General features: G+C 39.1%; 1 protein-coding gene across 4 annotated transcripts in view; it reads right to left on the bottom strand.

Annotated features, from left to right (window-relative positions):
- Nucleotides 1-1988: 1988 nt before the first annotated feature.
- The window catches only part of PTPRZ1 (protein tyrosine phosphatase receptor type Z1), a 184135-nt gene continuing 164691 nt past the window's right edge, over nucleotides 1989-21432 (bottom strand). For all 4 annotated transcript variants that reach the window (XM_042923142.1, XM_042923149.1, XM_042923159.1 and 1 more), the window contains 10 exons: nucleotides 20737-20900; nucleotides 18733-18868; nucleotides 17121-17267; nucleotides 9681-9774; nucleotides 9326-9399; nucleotides 7387-7515; nucleotides 6447-6593; nucleotides 5020-5162; nucleotides 4122-4257; nucleotides 1989-2915 (listed from right to left, as the gene is read on the bottom strand). In XM_042923142.1, coding sequence (XP_042779076.1) covers nucleotides 2775-2915; nucleotides 4122-4257; nucleotides 5020-5162; nucleotides 6447-6593; nucleotides 7387-7515; nucleotides 9326-9399; nucleotides 9681-9774; nucleotides 17121-17267; nucleotides 18733-18868; nucleotides 20737-20900 — 1311 coding nt within the window. In that variant the 3' untranslated portion in view covers nucleotides 1989-2774. The remainder of the gene's footprint in view (nucleotides 2916-4121; nucleotides 4258-5019; nucleotides 5163-6446; nucleotides 6594-7386; nucleotides 7516-9325; nucleotides 9400-9680; nucleotides 9775-17120; nucleotides 17268-18732; nucleotides 18869-20736; nucleotides 20901-21432) is intronic.

Genomic DNA, 21432 nt, shown 5'->3' with positions numbered 1-21432 from the left:
TCAGCGAGTGAATGCTATTCATTTGGGGTTTATACTAATAAAAACAAATGTGCTTTATTTTGACAAATATGTAGATTTTCCAATTTTCCTTAAAAAGTTCATTTTAATCCAATACATGATCAGCACTTCTGATTCTATGTGCTGTTTGCAAGTGGGATTCAATTCTAATAAAATATGTAAAATTATATCTGCTTATAAAGAGATCTTATTTTCCAAGTCCTCTAAGTCATTTTAGATGCTAACGAATTAGGGAGTTTCAGATCAGAAATACAAAAATTAAGATTTCTTTGCCATAATAATGAGTAGAATATGTATGTATGAAATGTTTGTATTAATTATATGTGAAGAAGGAGCTGCTATAAATTTTCAGGGAGTATCACACTACAACTATGATGGACCTTATAGTTCTGGTATATTTATTAGAATTTGTCTATGAAATGTTGAATTACCACACATATTGCTTCATAAGTACTTGCCTTTGGAAGAGATTCTGCAAGGCTCCTCACTGGTAAATAACCATGAAGGCCAGAAAAAAAAATCCATATCCCCCCCAAACGGGTGTTTGTTCTTGGGACAAAGGCCAAGGGAAAACCAGACAAAATTATTAAGGTGACATGTATACTCTTGGTTCGGAGCAATTTACGATGAAACATTGTGGGTTATGAGGGAAAGAACATAAAACAGAGGACTAGGAGATAAGGTTAGAGAAGCAACCAAGCAAAGTTAGCCTTGTGGCTTTCCTCCCAGGGAGGGTGAGAAAGAAACACAGTAATTTGTGTTGTGCCTGGTAAAGCAGTGCTTACCAACATCTTGGGATTTGTGACCCTCTATCATCTGTTGACCTTTTTCCTATTTCACATTTCCTCATGAGTGTTGCCTTAAGCGGAAAGCTAATTTTGGTTCTATTTTAAGGGTTTGGCACACATTTCCCGATAGTGCTTAAGGAAACTGGAGGCTCCCTGAATCGTTGTGACAGAGCAATGGTTCTCAAGCTCTGGCCTGGATTAGACTGTAGAGCTTCATCTCAGAGTTGCTGATACGGTAGGTCTGGGATGGGATTCAAGGATTGGCATTTCTAACAAGTTCCCGGGTTTTGCTGATACTGCTGGCCTGGGAACCACATTCTGAGAGCCCTGGTTTAAATGAAACTTTTCCTGGCCTCCCGCTCGGGCCCCTGATGTGGGCATTCTTGGGGATTAGTGCCCTCCTCATCAGGCAGTGCTACAAAACACTCCTGGCTGAGGCAGGGGACGGCCGTCACCCAGGCTGATTCTGTTTTCCTGCACTGCAGCTCCACACAGCTCTTGGATCCTGACAATGTGTCTTGACATAGGACCCCGGGGCTTAAGAGCTCCTGAGCTTTGTCTATCAATCCACCTGGCTTCCAAACCAGTCCCCGACTGGCAAATCTGCCTGCTTCTAAGCCCCAGATTGATTCTTTTTAAATTTAATTTTTAATGTTTATTTTTGAGAGAGAGAGAGAGAGAGAGAGACAGCGTGCAAGTAGGAGAGGGGCCTCTGGAGGGAGACACAGAATTTGAAGCAGGCTCCAGGCTCCAAGCTGTCAGCACAGAGCCCGACGCGGGGCTCGAACTCACAAACTGCGAGATCCTGACCTGAGCCGAAGTCAGACGCTTAACCGACTGAGCCACCCAGGCGCCCCAGTCCCAGCTTGTTTCTAAGTCAAAGTCCCCCGACGTTTCTTGGTACACGGTCGTTAGGTCCAGGAAGTCAGTAACAGTAGTTGTGCAGTATGAGTACTGTTGCTATGTTCTCAAAACTTTAAATTCTGTGAGTTCCCTATGTGTCTCGATGCACAGATTGGGACTCACAGCTCTATATGCTGCTCCGTCCCATCAACCTTTCTTCACTTCCATCATCATTGTGGACCCGTGCCCACAAGTTTCTGCTACATGTGCCCCGGCACAGCACTCCCCAAACAAACGCACGTTGATAGCAATATTTATATTTATTTTTGCAATGCCTTGGATAAAAACCAATGAAACGATGTTGGGTAAGGTGTTATTCTCATAAAAACATCTTTCAAAACAAACGTATTTCTATTTTCCATAAAAGTTAAAGTTACATGCTAAAACAGAGTTAATTACTGAGATGACATGGAAGAATATCAGAAGACTCGTAGGGTAAGACCAGATAATGAATTACATCATTAAACTAAACCATTACACAGAACTAGAAAACTGACTCAGTAGTAAAATATAAAAATCTACAATTATAAATATAAATTTGGTCCATGGAGACACTAGAGCAGTATTTACAGTAAGTACCAGATTATTTCTACTTTAGGTGAATACTGCAGTTGTGAAACATTGAATATCATAGGGAATGGAGTGTTTTATTTACAATCTACTATATTAAAAGTTATATTTCTAGCAAATCTGATGACTGCTACAAATATGGCTAAAAATTTGACACTAAGAACAAACATGTTTTCTGTAGTTGGGAATTCCTAATATCTATAAATTCAAATTTCCTGTTAAAATACGAAAAAAAAAAACCCCACAATTCCATTCTTAGAAATACTGTAAAATCCAATCATTTTAGTTTAGACACAATAAGTGAATTACAAGAAGTTTTGCAAAAAGGCACACGTTGTTAATGATGTAAATTTGGCAGCAGGATCCTATGTCATGAAAATTACTGTCAGGTGATGGAAAGTGAACAGATAACAGAAGAACTGAAATGACTTTCCTGTCTAGCTTCAGGAAGAGGCAAAAAATGCTCCATACGGATTCCCCTCGCCCCTTTCTGCGCTACACTAAAGACTCCAAGCTCTCGGCTATATTTCCATCGGGCAATGCCGCGCCATTACTGTCCAGAGAGGTGGATGGATTCTCTTCCTGCCTCGTGCTCACAAGACTGAGGACAGCTTTGTAGAGAAACTGATACTGCTCCTGGAGAATAGAGAAGGGGAGATCGTAAACAGGAAGCTCCGTGAAGATGCACGTTTGTAACATGAAGGGAAATTTTCAGTCACGCGTTGACACTGTTCGCGGAAGGGCATTGTGTTAAATGGTCTGTTAAACTCAGTGGAGGTACACAATCTATATTCATATCTCTTTCTGAAGAAATTTAAAGTAGCTTTTCAAGTAGTTAACGTTCAATTGACCTAGGTCAATTTCAACTGACCTAGAAAATTGGCCAACATACTTTTGCCAGTGGTAAGCACTCCATTCTTTTTTTTTTTTTTTAATTTTTTAGGTTTATTTATTTATTTATTTGGGGAGAGAGAGAGTGAGAGAGAGAGAGAGAGAGAGAGAGAGAGAAACAGAGACAGAGAGAGCGAGTGGGGGAGGGGCAGAGAGAGAGGGAGAGAGAGAGCTCCAAGTAGGCTCCGCACTGTCAGCACAGAGTCTGACATGGGGCTCGAACTCACAAACTGTATGTTCGTGACCTGAGCCAAAATCAAGAGTGGGACGCTTAGCCAACTGAGCCACCTAGGTGCCCCAGCACTCCATTCTTGTTTATCTATGTCATGGAATCAGAAAATGATGTGACAGGTTACTGTTACCGATTTATCAACTTGTATGTAATCCTTTGGTACAAGGCACCTGTAAGCCACTCATTCTCCTTTTTCCACTTGTCATGAAATCCACTGGGCTTCTCTCTCTATGGAGAGGTCCCAGAAAGGACTGCACTGTCAGCTCGGGCTCACGCAGAATCCTTTTTACAAGACCCACTGTTTACCAAGTAGTCTTTACACTCTAGCAGCCTGACTGGCCCCACGCCTTGCTTTGAGCAAAGGTGAGCATGGGCCTTGCTACGGTCTCAGAGTAGAGACACGGAAAAATAGAGAGTTCAGATTAGTTGGTGCTTTTGAGGGTATTTTTCAGAATTACAATAAATCTTGCAAAAAGACACATGTGAAATTTAATTTTATGCATTTAATTTTCCAGAAGATAAACTTTGAATGTTTATTGTTTATTATTCCAGTTCTATGGATTGTGGACTGAGTAACTCGTAATCCAGCTTGAACACCACATGGAAATGTTATCAGTCAAGGTGGCCTCTTTTGACACATGATAAAATGATTTTGGCAGCCTCTGGGAAGTAAGCAGTACTCTAATGGTGAAAGTTTAGTTCACTGTTCTATTACTTACAATGTCAGCAAAGACTCCTGGCCTCATCAAATTGACCATCTTGGCTACCTGGTAAACATCCATGGAGTTTTCCTTTTCTAGTTGGTGCATAAGGGTTGTCAGAGCACAGAAAGTTCCTGCGGTCACTCCTCCATGCCTTGAAGCAAAGGGACAAAGACTCCATTCAGATGCATCGAACGTTCACATTTGGAACTCACAAAGCACATGGCCTTAACAACTTTGTAGTGGGAACACGGAAATTTTTAACGAAATGTCTCTCTTTATCGTGCAGAGAACTACCGTTTAATTTGAAACATTAGCAAGTATTTATGATATTAGTAATGGGATACGTTATAGAAATTTAATGTTTGCTTATTCATTTGTTATTTTTACACTCTGGAAGGGGCTGGCAATCAATCAAAATGATCTGACAAGTTATCACATATATCATATGTATCATATACAACATATATATATAACATATAATTCCAGCATGTGCATTTTTTATTTGTTCATAACAGGAGCCTATAGCGATTTATTGTATAGGTTCCTATTTCTGATTAATAAAGACTGTATCGATTTTCATCCTATCTAGGGTGTCAATAACTAAGAAATGTCTCTCTGGTGAGCACCTGTAAAAATTCAAGTGCCAAAACACTGACTCATCACACAAAGTGTTCTTAGCACACAATGCAAGAGCAAATTCTTGTGATCACGTACCCATTTTTTGCCTTCAACATGAGCTCGAAGAGAAGCGAAAAAATCTAATTGTGTTAACCTTGGTTATAGGAAGCAGATCATCTACCCTGGCTGAGTCGCTACAATTGGTCCACAGCATTAGGTTAGTACAAAGACAAAAGAAACATATGCCCACCCGGAGAATGCTCAGGCACGAAACCGTTTAAAGAGAGGAACTTACTCGTCATGAACAATCACAGGTCCATCCCTGTTGGCAGCTTCCTCTTTGATAACACTTATAAGTTCAAACGTTTTACTAATAGGGCTGTCTGGATTTGGCCATTTGGGGCACTGAAAATGCCTCACTTCAAGTACATAATCATCCTATACGAAGAGAAAAACCAGTATTTTAAAAAGAGTCCCATTGGTGACAGTTCATTATGAGTGGAGTAACTGGGGGAATCAGGAATACAGGAAGGTGATAAAACCGAGTCCCATGCACTATAGCCCGTCCTCCATCTCAGAGGGAAGAAATTGCTGTGATGCCTCATTTCTCACTGTAGATATAATCTCTTTTTCATTCTAAAAATGTCTTAGTTGTAGGTTTAATATGGTATTCAAACTTCAAAACCATGTACCAAAGATGTGTCTGTGCCAGGAAACTTAATGCAAAAAGAAATCTTCAGTGCTAAAATTTGTTTTAAAATAACATAGACTTCTTCAAATCCCAGTATTACTTGGGAATAACTGAGTGGAATTACGTGACCCGATGGGGAAATGCTGGCAAGCAGGGCTGGGCGGGTGGAGACGTAGGTTCCGCTCCAGCCCCACTCTTGGTTCTTGTGCAAGTGGCCAACTGGGCTGTGTGACTTTACATCCCTAAACCTCCAGCTTCCCAAAGTGTAGTCAATAAAATGCTACATTTAAAAATAAGCAGCAGAACCTGAAATTTACATGGTTCACCTGTTCCAGAATTAGACTACAGTGAAGTGCAACATTGAGACCATCGAAAACATGGTTTAACCTTTTTCTGATCGGGAAGGTGCTCTGTCTCTCACGTGCCTTGCTCATTATTAGTATCTTTTAGCATTTTACCGTAGTTGTACAGTAAATTCTGTACTGTAATTACATAAATAATTCTTGGCAGAGAATTCAGATTGGTACCTTATAAATAACCAAGAATTAGTAAAACAATCCTACTTCATTGTACTGCACAATTTTCAAAGCACTTCTTCACTTGTAACACTTCATCTCTTGGTAGACAGCGGTAAGCTCATTTTGGTAGATAATATTTTTCCTATTTTACTTAGAAGAATTCAAGGTAAAAACTTACCTTAAAACAGGAGAATTCGGATTAATGAAATTATTTTTTTACTGAATTTATTTTCAATTTAAGGTCTATCAGAACTACTCTGGAGTGAAGAGAGAAATCTTTGATTCTCTGAGTGTGGACGGTGCAGTTTAGTGGCGATTGGTGTTTAATGATTCTATAGGATTTTAAAAATGAAAGTGACAAGTAAGGTAAAATTGATTATTTGGGCAATCTGTCCTAATTTGTAAGAAATTAGGTTCCTTTGTTTTATTTCTAGGGAAGATCCTTAAACCAGCATATATTTAACAAAGCATGTACTTAAGATGAAAAGTTTGTCATTTCAATTATGTCCATACCTGTGTAGCTTCTAGAATAAAATCCTGAATTATAAGTTTTTCTTCATTAGACAGACATTTGTGTTCTTCAGCCATAAGAGTGACCTTAAAACTCTCACAGTTTATAGGCTCATCTTTATTCGGCCAGTAAACAAATTCATCTTCTGCCTGGAGGATTAAATACCAAGGAAGAGTCTAGATTTTAATCAAATGTTTACTAAGTCAGACTGTGAAATGAAGTTAACTGGTTGACACAGAAAATTCAACTCAAAGTTTTCTTTGGATCTCAAAATTTACTCTTAAAATGTTGAGCCTTAAACAAGTTTGGTGTGCAGAATAAAGTATCACACTTAAGAAACCAAACTATTGCTTTGTTGTTTTGCTCTTAGCTCATCAGTAACAATGGTAAGTTGTTGCTTCTATAAATGATAACTGAGTAGAAAAGATTCAAGTGATTTTAAGAGCTCAGCAATTTCCAGTGTCATTTGGAATGGCCAGTCTACCTTTACAGATAAGAAATAAATCTCCAAGTTACATATATGTGCAAAATCTAAATAAAATAGGCCTTTATTTCGGGTTTTATATAGATCTCCTTAAACTGAAGGACTCTCCAAATATCCTAACAAGTTTTACTTTTAAAAATGTAAATAGAAGCATAGGGACTGACTTCATTCATGATTGCAGTTCTAATTTTTCATAAGCAGTATCACAGAATACTTAAATTTAAATGAATTTTAACTTATTTTTATTTAAAACTGTCGTTCAGCAATCTCAGACCTGGGAGGTGGCATCACCAAACCAGGCCCAATAGTAGACAATAGCAGACCAGTAGCCAACGAGTGATAGTAGTTTATTAGTTGAAAAAAAATTGTTTGTTTGTTTGCTTGGACTTCCGGCTGACATGACTTGCTATTTCCCCTGTAAGGCAAGTACCAAAAGTGACGTGATGGGGGAGACTTACCATGTTTTGACCATCAGGAAGCATAACTACCAGCTGGGCATTATGGTCCCATATCATACGCCAGAAATCCTTGATGGTATGAAGAAGAGGATGCTGGGTGATGATGAATTCATTGCTCTGATAGTAACCCTACAAAAGCAAACAGAAGACACAAAGAGCCCTGGCACATGACTTTAAACGCTCAAAGTACATTTATAAGTTAATGGGCCTTAAGTCAAGGCAGTCTTTTTGCTTTTAGATTGCATTTGTAAATCACAAGGTGATTATTTTAGTTGCTGTTTAGAGGGCACTTTCCATACACCAGGCACGGGAGTAGCATTTTCTTTCTTTTTTAAAAAAATTATTTATTTATTTATTTATTTATTTATTTATTTATTTATGAGAGAGCGTGAGTGAGGGAGAGAGAGGGAGAGAGAGTGCGGAGGCTGGAGTGGGGTTCGAGCTCACCTGAAGTGGGGCTAGAGCTCACAAACTGTGAGATCATGACCCAAGCAGAAGTTGGATGCTTAACCAATTGAGCCATCCAGGTGCCCCAGGAGTAGCCTCTTCTTCCCCTTAAGTCTCTCATGTCTCATGAAGTACTATGTGATAGGAACTGTGATCCCCATTTTGTAGGTGGTTAAACTGAGGCTTAAGAAGTTAAGTGTTGTGGGGCACCTGGGTGGCTCAGTTGGTTACGTGTCTGACTCTTGATTTAGGCTCAGGTCATGATCTCACAGTTTGTGGGATCGAGCCCCCTTTTGGGCACTGAGCTGGCAGTACAGAGACTGCTTGGGATTCTCTTTCTCCCTCATTCTCTGCCCCTCCCCCTCTCATTCTCTCTCTTTCTCTCTCATTCTCTCTCAAAATAAATAAATAAACTTTAAAAAAGCATTAAAATCCAAAAAGTGTTGTGCCCAAGTCTACACAGCTATCATCTCTAGGAGCAGGCTTCCCAAAATGGCATGTGGACCATGTCTCCTACACTGGATAGAATGGACATTCGGAGGAGATTTTATATTTCTCACTTTCTTTAAGTCCCAATGGCAAAGTGTTAAATTCGCACCCACTGACAACAGAACACCCTTGGTGTGCAGACACCCTGGCTTCCTCTATCAGGGAGGAATCAGAGAGGCACCTTGCAGATTTTGCTGCAGAAACCCAGAAGCTGGGTCCTCTGGATTGGTCACGATTTCCATGGTGTTGCTTATTAAAATCATGGCTCGTTTATCCTCCTCTGCTCTGGGGTCTCTCAGATCCTGTTCCTATTCCCCACAGGCTCATGGGAAGTGCAGCATGTATTTAGATGCTACCACAACACATCTCCCTGTTTCCTGCATGATATCTTGCAATATTTTCTTTGCTGGATAAACGAAACAGTGATTTTGGCATGGGAATTACCACCTTTTCATGTGAAGCCAAGCTCTATGAGTGATAGACCTGAAATGGAAACGAGGGCCATGCAATGGCTACCCAGAAACACTCTCCCCTTTCTCACAGAAGATCTAAACACAGAAGGAGAAGATTATGTCTTTAGAAACCTGGGTCTGTAAATGAGCCCAGTCCACAGGGTGAACACTGTTGCAAACCTGGAGTAGTAAAGTCAGTGAGATGGGCTTTCCAGAGTCTGGAATGTTCTGGGTCTGTTCAGGGTAAATGCAATGGAGCCTCTTAGTTGGCCCAGCGTATATTGTGTATCTTCTCATAAGTCTGAATGGTAAGTTTGGTTCCTGCATTTATTTACTAATTTGTCTTGCTTGAGGGATCTCCAGTCCCAGCACACATCAAAACATCAAGGGATGCTGTTATTCTCTTTGCTGCTTGGGGGTTGTGGTCTGCAGTCATTCGATTAGATCCACCCACCAGTGGTGCCACAGCCACTGCTTCAGGAAGCCCGTTTTGGTTTTGATTCTGGAAGCACAAACTCGTAGGTAGTTTCTCCAGTGACTTCTCGACTTACCATGATATAGGAGGCATTGATGTAGTCTGTGCCTTCCCCACTCAGAGATGAAATGCCAACCCTTGATCTCTCCACTGGAACACAAAACACTCATCATGAACCACCATGCTCACAACTCTATACCCTTCCCTCCACCCCCACATTGTAAAACACAGCTGCATGTCCCAAGTTGAGTGACTTTGATCTGTAAGCTAGTTTTCCTATGTATTTCGCATTTTTTAGATGGACTTCAGGATTTAAGAGTCCTTTTTAACAAGTAAATTATCAGGCATAATTAGAAAAATACTGAGTGAATTCATTCATTCCAAGATGTACAAATATTGTCATTTTTTTTTCATGATTCAACATAACCTACCAGGGATGATGGAAGATGTTCTGTTCTTTTCCCTGTTACAGTGCTTTAGGGCTGTGGAATAGTCACTCTGTTGTATATTCGATTGACTCAGGAGCTGAGAAAGGGAGTCGAAGAAAAATATAGATTATTTCATTTAAGTCATCCAAGTACTCAAACACACACACACACACACACACACACACACACACACACACACACACGACCCAACCAAGAAATCAAGATAAGATACTGAATATACATATATCTGACTTGTTTTCCAAAAATTCCTTGACCTAACTCCCTGGCACATCTGTGTTCTACACCAGGGAAGCTCGAAGAAGCAGAGAATGCCCCTTAGTTTGACATTCAGCACTGGGAGGATCTTCCCTAGGGTTTCCCTCATAAGCATACACTATGTCCTCCACTTACATTTCACGGTGCAGCTGGGGTAAATTGCATGATATGTGTATGTGTGTGTGTACATATTTATGTATATGGTTGGATTTCATTCATTTTTTTAGTACTGCATTACATGAATAATCTATTTGTTATTTATCTATTCCCCCAACTAGTGAATGTTAGGATTATTTCTAATATTTTGCTTTTCTAAACTTTGTAGCAATGACTCTCTCTTGTATATTACTTAATGCATACACATGGAATTAGGAGTCATCAGCATTATTTTTTGACAGTCTTATAGAAGTGATAAACCATGCTTTTGATTTGCATTTCCTTGATTACTGTGTGATTGTGAATTTTAGCATTCATTAGCCTTTAAATTTCTTTTTTGATGATTGCCTTTTTATATTTATACTTCACTGTCATTTATTAATTTTTAGGGGGCTTGATGTCTTGAATTTAAGTCTATAATCTGTTTAAAAATTTGCTAATGTCTTTGTTGTCTTTTAAAGAAAAATTTTTTTAACGTTTATTTATTTTTGAGACAGGGAGAGACAGAGCATGAATGGGGGAGGGTCAGAGAGAGGGAGACACAGAATCTGAAACAGGCTCCAGGCTCTGAGCTGTCAGCACAGAGCCTGACGCGGGACTTGAACTCATGGACCGCGAGATCATGACCTGAGCTGAAGTCGGCCGCTTAACCGACTGAGCCACCCAGGCGCCCCTGTCTTTGTTGTCTTTAATCACACGGACATTTATAGCCAATTAATTAATTTTTTCTTTAAGATTTCTGCCAATTATGTTTTTAAGAAGTCCTTTTCTACACTGATGCCTTCAAAATATACATTGCTAACATTTTCTTGTAATAGTTACAGAACCTTGCTTTCACCTTTAAGTACCTAATCCATCTTGAATAATTTTAGTGTTTAAGGTGTGTAAAGAACCCAGTTTTACTTGTTTCCACATGGAAATTGTCCCAATATCACTTATTGGTTAGTCTGTCCTCCCCTCACTGATTTGTCATATCTATCATATAACCATTTCCACAAAGACATGGTTCCTCTAGCTGATTTGTCTGTTTTTCAGCATTAATTATCATATCTGTTTGTCTTCTATATACTGTCCAACACATTTCTATTTTGTTCTTTTTTTTTAGTAGTGCTTTGGATGTCTTTGTTCTTTACTTCTCTAAATGTTAATTTTAAGTTCAGTTCTTAATTTACCATGAAAATCCTGCTGGGAATTTGATTGGTACCACACTGATTTTTATACTTAATTTCGGAGAATCGACATCTTCAGAATTATTTCCATTCATGAAAATTTTATCTATATTTGTTGGGTCTAATTCTAGGCTCTTCAATTCAGTTTTATAATTTTTTCTCTATGAATTCATTGTACCTTTTGTTAAGTTTATTTTTGAGACCCTGGAGTTTTTGCTTCTGTTTATTGTTGAACTCCCTTTTTCTTCTAATATCTCTTCTAACAACTCACAGCTAATGAGTTATGACGCTATTGATTTTTATATATACTTGTTGAACTGTAATAAGAGTTGAGTTCTAATAAGAGATATCTTATTTTGTTTCTCTTGATTTTCTATATAGACAAGTGTATCATCTGCAGATTCTTTTCTATTTCTAAACATTTTTTTTTTGTTTGACTTGATTTCCAGTACAGTGTTGACTAACAGTGTCAACAGTTGGCATTTTTTGTTTTTTCTTAAACCTACTATGAAAATTTCCAAGTTAAAATTTTGTATATGACATTTATAATGTAGCCTAAGATGAAGAAAGCTTCCCTCTAGTTTTAATTTACTGATAGTTTTTGTTATGAATAGTACTGAATTTTATTTACTGCCTTTTCTACATCTTTTGAGAGGGCCATACAATTCTCATAACTATATCTGTTCATATTTTCTACTGTTAAATCATCACTAGAACAAACTCTATGAATCCTAATTGGTCACAATATTTTTTTAAAAACCACGCCGCTGGATTTGAGTTGCTGCTATTTTAAACAGGATTTCAGTGTTTAAGTTCATAAGTGAAACTGGTCTGTATATTTCTTTACTTGTACTCTCCTTAGACAGTTTTGGTAGCAAAGTTACAATTGCTAACACAGTAAAATAGTTGGGTTTGCTTTCTACCTAGATATTTTATCACAGAGTTTGGAATTTTCTGTTCCTTAGAAGTTTGGTAATTCTTCCAGTTCTGATTTCATTTTGGAGGTGAGATTTCTGGCAACTGATACAATTTAATTAATGGTTCTTGGTCTAGTTGGATTTTGCGTTTCTCTGTGAGTGTATTTTGCTTACTTTTTCTTAAAAAATATTTCTTTCGGGGCATCCGGGTGGCTTAGTCATTTAGCATCCAACTCTTGATTTTGGCTCAGGTCATGGTCTCATGGTTCTTAAGTTTGAGCCTTGTGTCAGGCTCTGTGCTGACTGCATGGAACTTGCTCTGTCTCCCTCTCTCTCTGCCTCTCCCCTGCTTATGTGCTCTCTTTCTCTCAAAAATTAATAAATATTTAAAAATATTTTCTTTCATGTAGGATTTCAAATGTATTGTCACAAATATGTTCACAGTATGCTTTTTAAGTTTAGAAAAACAGTTCTAAACTATTTATAAATATATCCCTATTTTTCACCTTAATATTTATTAGTGCAAAGCCTCTCCTTTTCTTACCAATCTGGCCACAGGTTTATTTGTCTTATTAGTCTTTGATAGAACCTGCATTTGGTTTTGTTTCATCTGTTTCTATTTAATCACTTTAATCATCTATTTAATTTAAGAAAGCTGTAACTTTCTGAAAATATTTCTGTCTCCCTCTTTGGGTGTACCATGCTTTTCTTCTAATTTTAACATGATATGCCTATTTCATTTGTTTTTATTTTTATTTATTCTCAAATGAATATATTTAAGATTATAAATTTCTTTCTAGATACAACTTCAGTTGTTTCCTACAAGCTGTGCTATGGAGTCCTTCTGTTGACCTTTAATTCTAAAGATTTTATAACTTCCTCTTTCATATTATTATCAATTATGTAAAAGAGAATTTTTATTGTTCAAGTATTGGGATATTTTTAGGGCCAAGTTTTCATTTCAACTTCCAATTTTCATGTATTAGATTCTGAGAATATGGTTAGTACTGTATAGATTCTTTGAAATTAACTCTTCCCCCTCCATTGGATATTTAACGTCTTTATCCTAGAATGTGTGTACAAACACACACACACACACACACCCCATGCACACGCGCACACACACACACACCCTGTGCCCACGCACACACACCCCATGCCCATGCGCGTGCGCGCACACACACACACACATACACCACACACTCACCTCCTGTATCACAGAGGGAATAGAAGCCAGAGTATCCCTTCAGTCTGCAGCCTTGGAGCCCACACACACTTACTGCTATACACACCCACTCAGGTGTCCCTGCGTTTGGCCCCTAATTCCTCTTTGCCTCTTCTCAGGATTTCCTCTCCCTCTAAAAGTCTGTTCTCTCCTCCCTCTCCCCACCACTCCCACCATACATCTCTTTTCATTAGTGTCTTTTAAATAAACTATTTTTTAAATGTTTATTTTTGAGAGAGAGAGAGAGAAAGAGAGAGGGAGAGAGGGAGAACATTGACAAGTGGGAGAGGGACAGAAAGAGAGGGAGAGAGAATCCCAAACAGTCTCCTCGCTGTCAGTGCAGAGCCTGATGCTGGGCTCACACTCACTGGGAGATGGTGACCTGCGCCGAAATCAAGAGTCGGACGCCCAACCAACTGAGCCATCCAGGAGCCCCTATTTATTTTTTTAAGTCAACTCTATTCCCAATATGGGGCTTGAACTCACAACCCAAGAGTCACATGCTCTACCAATGGAGCCAGCCAGGCACCCAGGCACCTCACTTTTCATTAGTTTTTAAAGAAACTCAGATGCCTCTCATTAAAACATAAAAAACAAAACAAAACAAAAAAATTAACCAAAAAAAATTCTTACTTTCTAACTTCAAGTTTCCTTCTAGCTATCATTATCATTCTCTTCAGAGTCAAAAATCTTTAGAGTTATCTAAATATGGTCTTTAATTCCTCACACACAATGTCTCCTTACCTTCCTAGAGTCTGGCTTCAGTGCTATCCTTCCCTGAAGTAGCTTTTATGGCTCAGTCCAATGGCATGCTCTGTCCTCATCACAACTGATTTGTCAATGGCATTTGCCAACCTTTGTCCATTTCCTCCTCAAAATGTTATTTCCTTCAGAGTCTATTATATTCCCACTGTGACCAATTTTCTCCTACACTCCAATGCCTACTTCTTCCCTTTCTTTTGCGGGCTGTCCATTCATTGGTTAGTTATAATTTTTCTTAAAAACCTTTTCCCAAGCTTTCTTGGCTGTCTTGTCCAATTCTAAGGCTTCACGTAGCCATCTCTATGCTGATTGTTCCCAAATCCTTTCTCTAAGCCGGACCTCTCCTTTGTGCTTCCCACTGAGTATTCAACTGCCCACTATGCCTGTTTACACTACACCTCCTGAGTTCCTAAAATTAGGTTGGCTCCGAACAAATCACCATCCCTTCCCCACCACACCCAACAAACATGCGCTTTTCAGTCTCAGTGAACAATATCTCATCCTCCCAGTGCTCAAGTTAGAATGCGGGTAGTTAATGCTTGTCTTTTTCTCTCCTCACTGCAATGTCCAATAACTCACCGAGTCCCGTATGCAACCCTTCACTATATCCTGTGCAATTCTTCCCTGAAGAGTTGCATCCTACAGCACCCGTTTCACCTGTGTGATGGCACTTTCCCTCTGTTTTGTAACTGTTTTCTTGCCTGTATATCTCACTAGATCAAGAGCAAGAGCAAGTGTCACAAGGGCAGGACCTGGGTGTGATTTTTTGAAAAAATTCATGTTTGTATCCTAGTATCAAACACAAAAGGCCTGGTATGTGGCAGGTGTTTGATAAATATTTGTTTTCTTTTTAAAATGAGGTATGACTGACATACAACATTATATTAATTTCAGGTATATGTCTTAATGATTTGATACCTGTATACATTGCAAAATAATCACCACAGTAAGTGGACGTAACATCCCTCACCATACATAGTTATGAATTTTTTTTCTAATGATGAGAACTTTTAATATCTACTCTCTTAGCAACTTTCAAATATGCAGTACAGTATTATTAACTATAGTCGCCATGCTGTAGATTATATCTCTATGCCTTATTTATTTTATAACTGGAAGTTAGTACATTTTGATCTTCTTCACCCATTTCGCCCACCCCCTACCCTCTGCCTCTGGCAACCATCAATCTATTCTCTGTATCTGTGATTTTTTTTTTATTTCTTCATGTAAGTGATACCATATGGTATTTGTCTTTCTTTGTCTGACTTATTTCACTGAGTTATTTCTGACTTACTTCAATTGCCATAATGCCCTTAAGGTCTATCCATGTTGTTGCAAATGGCAAGATTTGCCATTCTGTTTTATGGATGAACAATATTCCATTGAATATATATACTACATTTTCCCATCTATTCATCCATCAATGGACACTTAACTTGTTTCCATATCTCAGCTACTGTAAATAATGCTGCAATGAACCTAAGAGTGCAGATATCTTTTTCAGTTAGTGTTTTCCTTTTCTGCAGATAGTCACAAATAAATGCCATTAATTTATCTCAAGGAATTGTTTCTACAGATAAACTTGAATGACTAATGTCTTATAGAACAGGGCACACACACACACATAAACACACATACTTTTTTATCTCCCCGGTAGTGTGTCAACAGGAAACAGAATCAAATGTCTCCCCAATTAAATAAGATTCTGGCCTCATAATTGATATTTCTCTTTTGATCCTGGGTTATCCAGTGTAAGCCGTATCAATTCTTTTACGCGGTTGTGTAGGGGTAAGTCATACTTAAATCAGAATTATGTTGAAAATGGGTAATATTTACATATTTTTAAATTTAGAATAAAGCTATCCTAACAACTTAATGCTGATGTTTTATACTCCTTTATTATTCATTTGTAGAAGGCAAATTGCATACTTTTTCTTTCTCTAACGTGTTCTGTTTTCGCTCAGATGAGCTCTGCCGCACAAAAACACTTATGTCTTCCGGATGGCAGGTTCAAAGTGTAGCATTCACCCCAATCTTTCTCTTCTCCAAAAGTACAAATGGTGCTGACTGAGACAACAGAAAATCAGAAGGAAGCCCTAGCGACTAACATCTTTTAAACTGTAGTGTGGGGGAGAAGAGGAAAAACAACACTCTGCAATCTCAAGATTTGTCAACTCTCCTGGGTTCTTCCAGGGTCTCAAATTCTTCCTAGATATTCCTCCTTCAGAAATTGGCCCTGTTTCTCTAGGAATCCTGGGAAGTAAGAGGTTAGTATAGGAATAAGGTGGAGCAAATAACCAGCCTCCATCCTGTGGGAAAGTCAAAACTGTGCAAATCCCCCTTACACAGCTAGAAGGTCCAGTAACAACTGTTTTCTGAATTCTTTGCTGGCTGATTTCTGGAAGTCAGAGAACTAGGATTGTAGAAGGTATGATATTGAACAAAACATACTCCCTGCTCTAGCTCACTGCTTCATGACAAGGTGGGTGGGAGGAACTGGGGTTGAAGAGCTATTGTTCTGGTGTGGCCTCTTCTCTAGTCCAGGGGCTTCAAGTGAGACAGATTTTTCCAAAGAATAGCATGAACAGCCTGAGCCGGAGCACTCCTTGTTAAGTGGTCTGGTTCTTTCAAAAGAAAAAGAGCACTTACGAAGTTTGTATGATGAGGTCTGCCTGTCCCTTCTGTTATGCTCTGTGCCCTCCTTCTTGGACCAAGTTTACACTTGTAAACGTTAATCTAGAGTTCCTGAGAACTTTTCTTCTTGCTCTCAAAATTAAGATTCTCCTTGAAACTTACCACGTGGCTTTGCCACCCACTCTGAAGAATAATATACAGCCACTGTGCCAACCGTGCTCTGAACCCGTCCACATGGCCTTGTCAACTCAGACAAAAAGATGCAGGGACACTGAATTGCGTGGTAACGTCTAAGAGGACTCACCTTGAATTGTTTCTCTAGCTTCGTTTTGCCTGTTGGTCCAGGAATGAGGAGCGCATTGACATAGGCATGAATGTGGCTGTCTGGCACCTCAGTCTCTTTACTAAGTATGGCCTCAACCAAAGCATCATGAATGAAAACATACTGTTCCTGGCAAAACAGTGACAATGAGGAACATTACTTCAGGTTTTCTTTACATGTACCTAAATACGAAAATAATTTTTTTTCCCTGACAGACAAAAAAAGTTTTACACAATGGTGGGAATGGACCCACAAAAGATTGCTTACTCGTCCTGCAGGAAATCAGACGTAGGAGAGGAGGCAGTCAAGAGAGAACACGACTCTTCTCGTCCCTCCTGTTACTTCTGGTATTGACATTTGTGGGAAGGAGGCAAAGCAATGCTCTCTCTGCCCTTCCTTCAAACCTGTGACCCTCCTCCATATTTTGCATGAGGACTTTCCTGACGTTTATCCTCCTCCTGGTCGCCTTCTGCTGTCCATTCCCATTCTCCTTTCAGCAGTCATATGTAACTTAGCACAATTTTATGTACAGTTTTGTCTTCTGTTTCCTGTATGCGACTCTTTCTTGGTCTAATCTGACTAGTGTGTCATTCCCTTCATGGAGTGAAGTTTGGTTTAGTTTGATTTTCGCCCACAGGGTAATTTGCCTTTGATTGCTCTCGAGCTGCCATCCATAGTTTCCAACTTCAATTCATTTTTATTTCGAAATAGGGGAAAATATACAGATATGCAGACTTTGTCCTGTGTCATGTAAACTATCTATGATAAACTATATGGACTTAAAAAAGGCTATCATTTGAGCAGAACTCATACTTTTAAAATATGAAAATAAAAAAATTATGACAATGAATGCATTTATTCACTCTATGCAGGAAAAACTTGAGGTGTTTGCTAGAGGGATGGGCACTGCCTGATCCGCTTCTTTTCTTTCTTTTTTTTTTTTTTTAATCTTCTCCGCCATCAGTGTCATTCCAAAGATATTCCCTATTTGGTCACAAAACAGACAAAATGTACCTGGTCCACCTATGACATACAATGCCATTATCTGGTGTTATGGCTTGAATTGTGTCCCCCAAAAAGATATGTCGAAGCCCTAACCCCCCAGTACCTCAGAAGGTGACTGTATTTGTAAATAAGGTCATCGTAGATGTAATTAGTTAAGATGAGGTAGTGACTATTGTTCTTCCAAAAAAAGAAATTTGGACACAGAGACAGAAAAGCCAGCCACGTGAAGACGGAGGTAGATATCGAAGTAAGGCTGCTTCATCCAAGCAACACACGGGCTACCAGAAACTCAGACAAGGGAAGATCCTCCCCTAGAAGTTCTGGAGGAAGCATGGCCCTGCGAACACCTTGACTCTGGGCTTTCACCCTCCAGAACTACGAGGCATTAAGGTTCTATTTTTTAAGCCAGCCAGTTGGTAGCACTTTAATATGGGAGCCCTATGAGACTCATCAACCTGGTAAAACAAGGTCAGGTCCATCCAACTTTAGCATTTTAGGGACATTTCCAACCCTTAGATAAATCAAAGTATCCTTTTTGGTGGGGGAGGGGGAGAGCACCAAGAACAGAAAGTATCCTTTTTTCTCATACCTCAGTCTGCACCAAATAATTTCTTTGTGAACGAATGTGTTTTAAGAAGCCGAATATGTTGACAGTTCCTTCCTGTTGAATTTGCTGCAACATACTGTCTAGCACAATGTATGTGCCTGTTCTTCCAACTCCAGCACTGAAGAGAGCACAAAAAAGAACCATTTCAATGTTAAGCGCGAAACATAATTTGAAGATAGGTCACTCCTGGCTGTCTTGCAAATTAAAATAATTTTCTTCCCAAGCCACTGAGCCACATAATAAACAGTTCAGCAAGCAATCCAAAAGGGTAAACAGTTTAGTTGTTAAGCATGATGCTTCAAAGAACAAGTAGTTTACTTTTTATTTTTGGCCGTAGGTCGAACTGTAAAATAACCTATTTCTGTTGGAGATTATTTATTTATTTACTTAGAGATTTTTTTAATTTTCAATAATTATATTTATTCCTCATTATATATTATACAATGAAAACATTATGTATCAGAGCATAGCAACTAGACATTTAATCTGAGAAAACTGAAAGCATCGGCTTCACCCAACCCTGAAAATAAAAGGTCTTGGGGTCTGTATTGCCAGGTAGACATGTTTGTAAAGGTTTTCATATTAATCAGAAAAAGAATGTGATAAGGCTTTCTGCTGAAAATACCATTTCAGCGAGATCGTGAGGACTAAAGCATAACTTCAGTCATTTCTAAAGGGCCATTATCTATGGACTTCTTCAAAGCCTCTACAGGAGGGACAGAATTCATAGGCAGGGATTCTTTTCAAATGCTGCGACGAGTAGAAAGAACTAGAGTGGAAAATTAGCACCTGCTCTGTACAATACCCTGGTCCTTCTCCATTTGCTAAGAAACAATCCCTGACCTTCAGAGCTCTTTTTCTTCCATTTTCCTGTTTCTCTCAGCTTATCATCAGGCTAACAGGTGAAAAAACTCAAGATAAGTCTCTCAAACTTTGTCTGAGGGTAAGTCCTGAGGTAGGTAATTAGAATGTGTCAGATAAGCTGTATATCAAAGGAAAACACTTGCTTCGGTAAGAGCACAGACACTGCTTTGAGAAAAACACCGTAGACAGAAATCAATTTGATTTGTGTGGTCATAAAGTTTGGCACAGATTCAGCACTCAGTAAATGTTAACTGTTAATTTTATTTTAACTGAAAAATATTAGATTAAAATCTCCGACATATTTTTTTCTCTTTCTTCAAAATACCATTCTTCCTATTCATGAACGTAGTCTTGGAGATAAAGTAATTGGGTAACGATGGGTTGATAATCCCTTGCTGTGATATAATAGATAGAAATTGGGAAAATGAGAAAAAGAATTTTGATTCGAAACGATTTAAAAGCAACATAAAAGTATTTTGCCAAATTCTTCGCCCTCTATGAGCTTTGGTTTCTCTAATATAAACCTGACATAATAACTCTACAATTGACTGCTAACTCCTAAGAACAGTGGTTATGTCTCAAGCACTTTTTTTTCAAGTTTATTTCTTTGGTGGGGGGAGAAGATGAGTGGGGGAGGGGCAGAGAGATGGGAGACACAAGATCGGAAGCAGGCTCTGCACTGACAACAGTGAGCCCCATGCAGGGCTCGAACTCACGAACCGTGAGATCACGACCTGAGCCAAAGTCAGATGCTTAACTGACTGAGCCACCCAGGCGCCCCAAGTCTTAAGCACTTTTATCCCATGACATTACGTTGTAATAAATGTTTAATGACAAAATGCTGTTCCTCCTGCCTCACACATTTAATAAGTTAAAAGTCCAATTCAACAATCAAATAGAATAATAAACATCATAAAAATACCTGGTGCTTTGAAATATTTAGCAATCAGAATCTGAGTCTGGTGCACTCACTCCCCCATGATCAATACTTTTGAAAATGGGCACGTAGTTTCACTCCCCTTACTTTGTGAAAGCGTTCCAATTTGGCAAAACCTTTGTTCCACGGCTTCCCTGTCAGCAGAAGCCATTCTGTGGGTTTAGAAACGTACCCCTGAGACTCACCTGCAGTGGACAACAACAGGCCCCACCGCGTGGCGCTTGGCGTGGGACGCCTTTCTCACAAAGGCCAGCACTGGCAGCGAGTACTCTGGCACTCCCATGTCAGGCCACTGCGTGTAGTGGTACTGTGTCACCACACGCCCATTGGGTCTTCCTTTCTGGGAGCCCTGGAAGAGTTCAGATAGCTTGCAACAGGAACACACACGAATGTGCATGCAGAGAAACACACACATGCACACACATGGGTCCTTAAATATCAAATTGATTTTGGTGGTATATAAAGAGGCAAAAAAAAAAATATAATACATCGTCATTTGTGATGGTTAATTTTATGTGTTAACTTGGATAGGTTATGGTAGTCAGTAGTTTGGTCAAACACCAGCCATACCAGATGTTCCTGTCAAGGTTCGTGTTTTTTTCCAAGACATTTTTTTTTCAAGACTTTTAAAAAGTAATCTCCACACCTATCATGGGGCTCGAACTCACAACCCCGAGATCAAGACCTGTATACTCCGCCAACTGAGCCAGCCAGGTGCCTCCCTGTTGTCAAGGTATTTTTTAGGAGTGATTGACATTTAAATTAGTAGACTTCAAGTAAAGCAGATCACAGTCCCTGATGTCAGTACACCCCGTCCAATTAACTGAAGGCCTTAAGAACAAAGAATGAGGTTTCCTGAAGAAGGAGGAATTCTCCTTGAG

This window comes from Panthera leo, chromosome A2, assembly GCF_018350215.1.
Source record: "Panthera leo isolate Ple1 chromosome A2, P.leo_Ple1_pat1.1, whole genome shotgun sequence".
NCBI lineage: Eukaryota > Metazoa > Chordata > Mammalia > Carnivora > Felidae > Panthera > Panthera leo.
The sequence above is the reverse complement of the archived record's forward strand: the minus strand, read 5'-3'. Positions and strand labels throughout refer to the sequence as shown.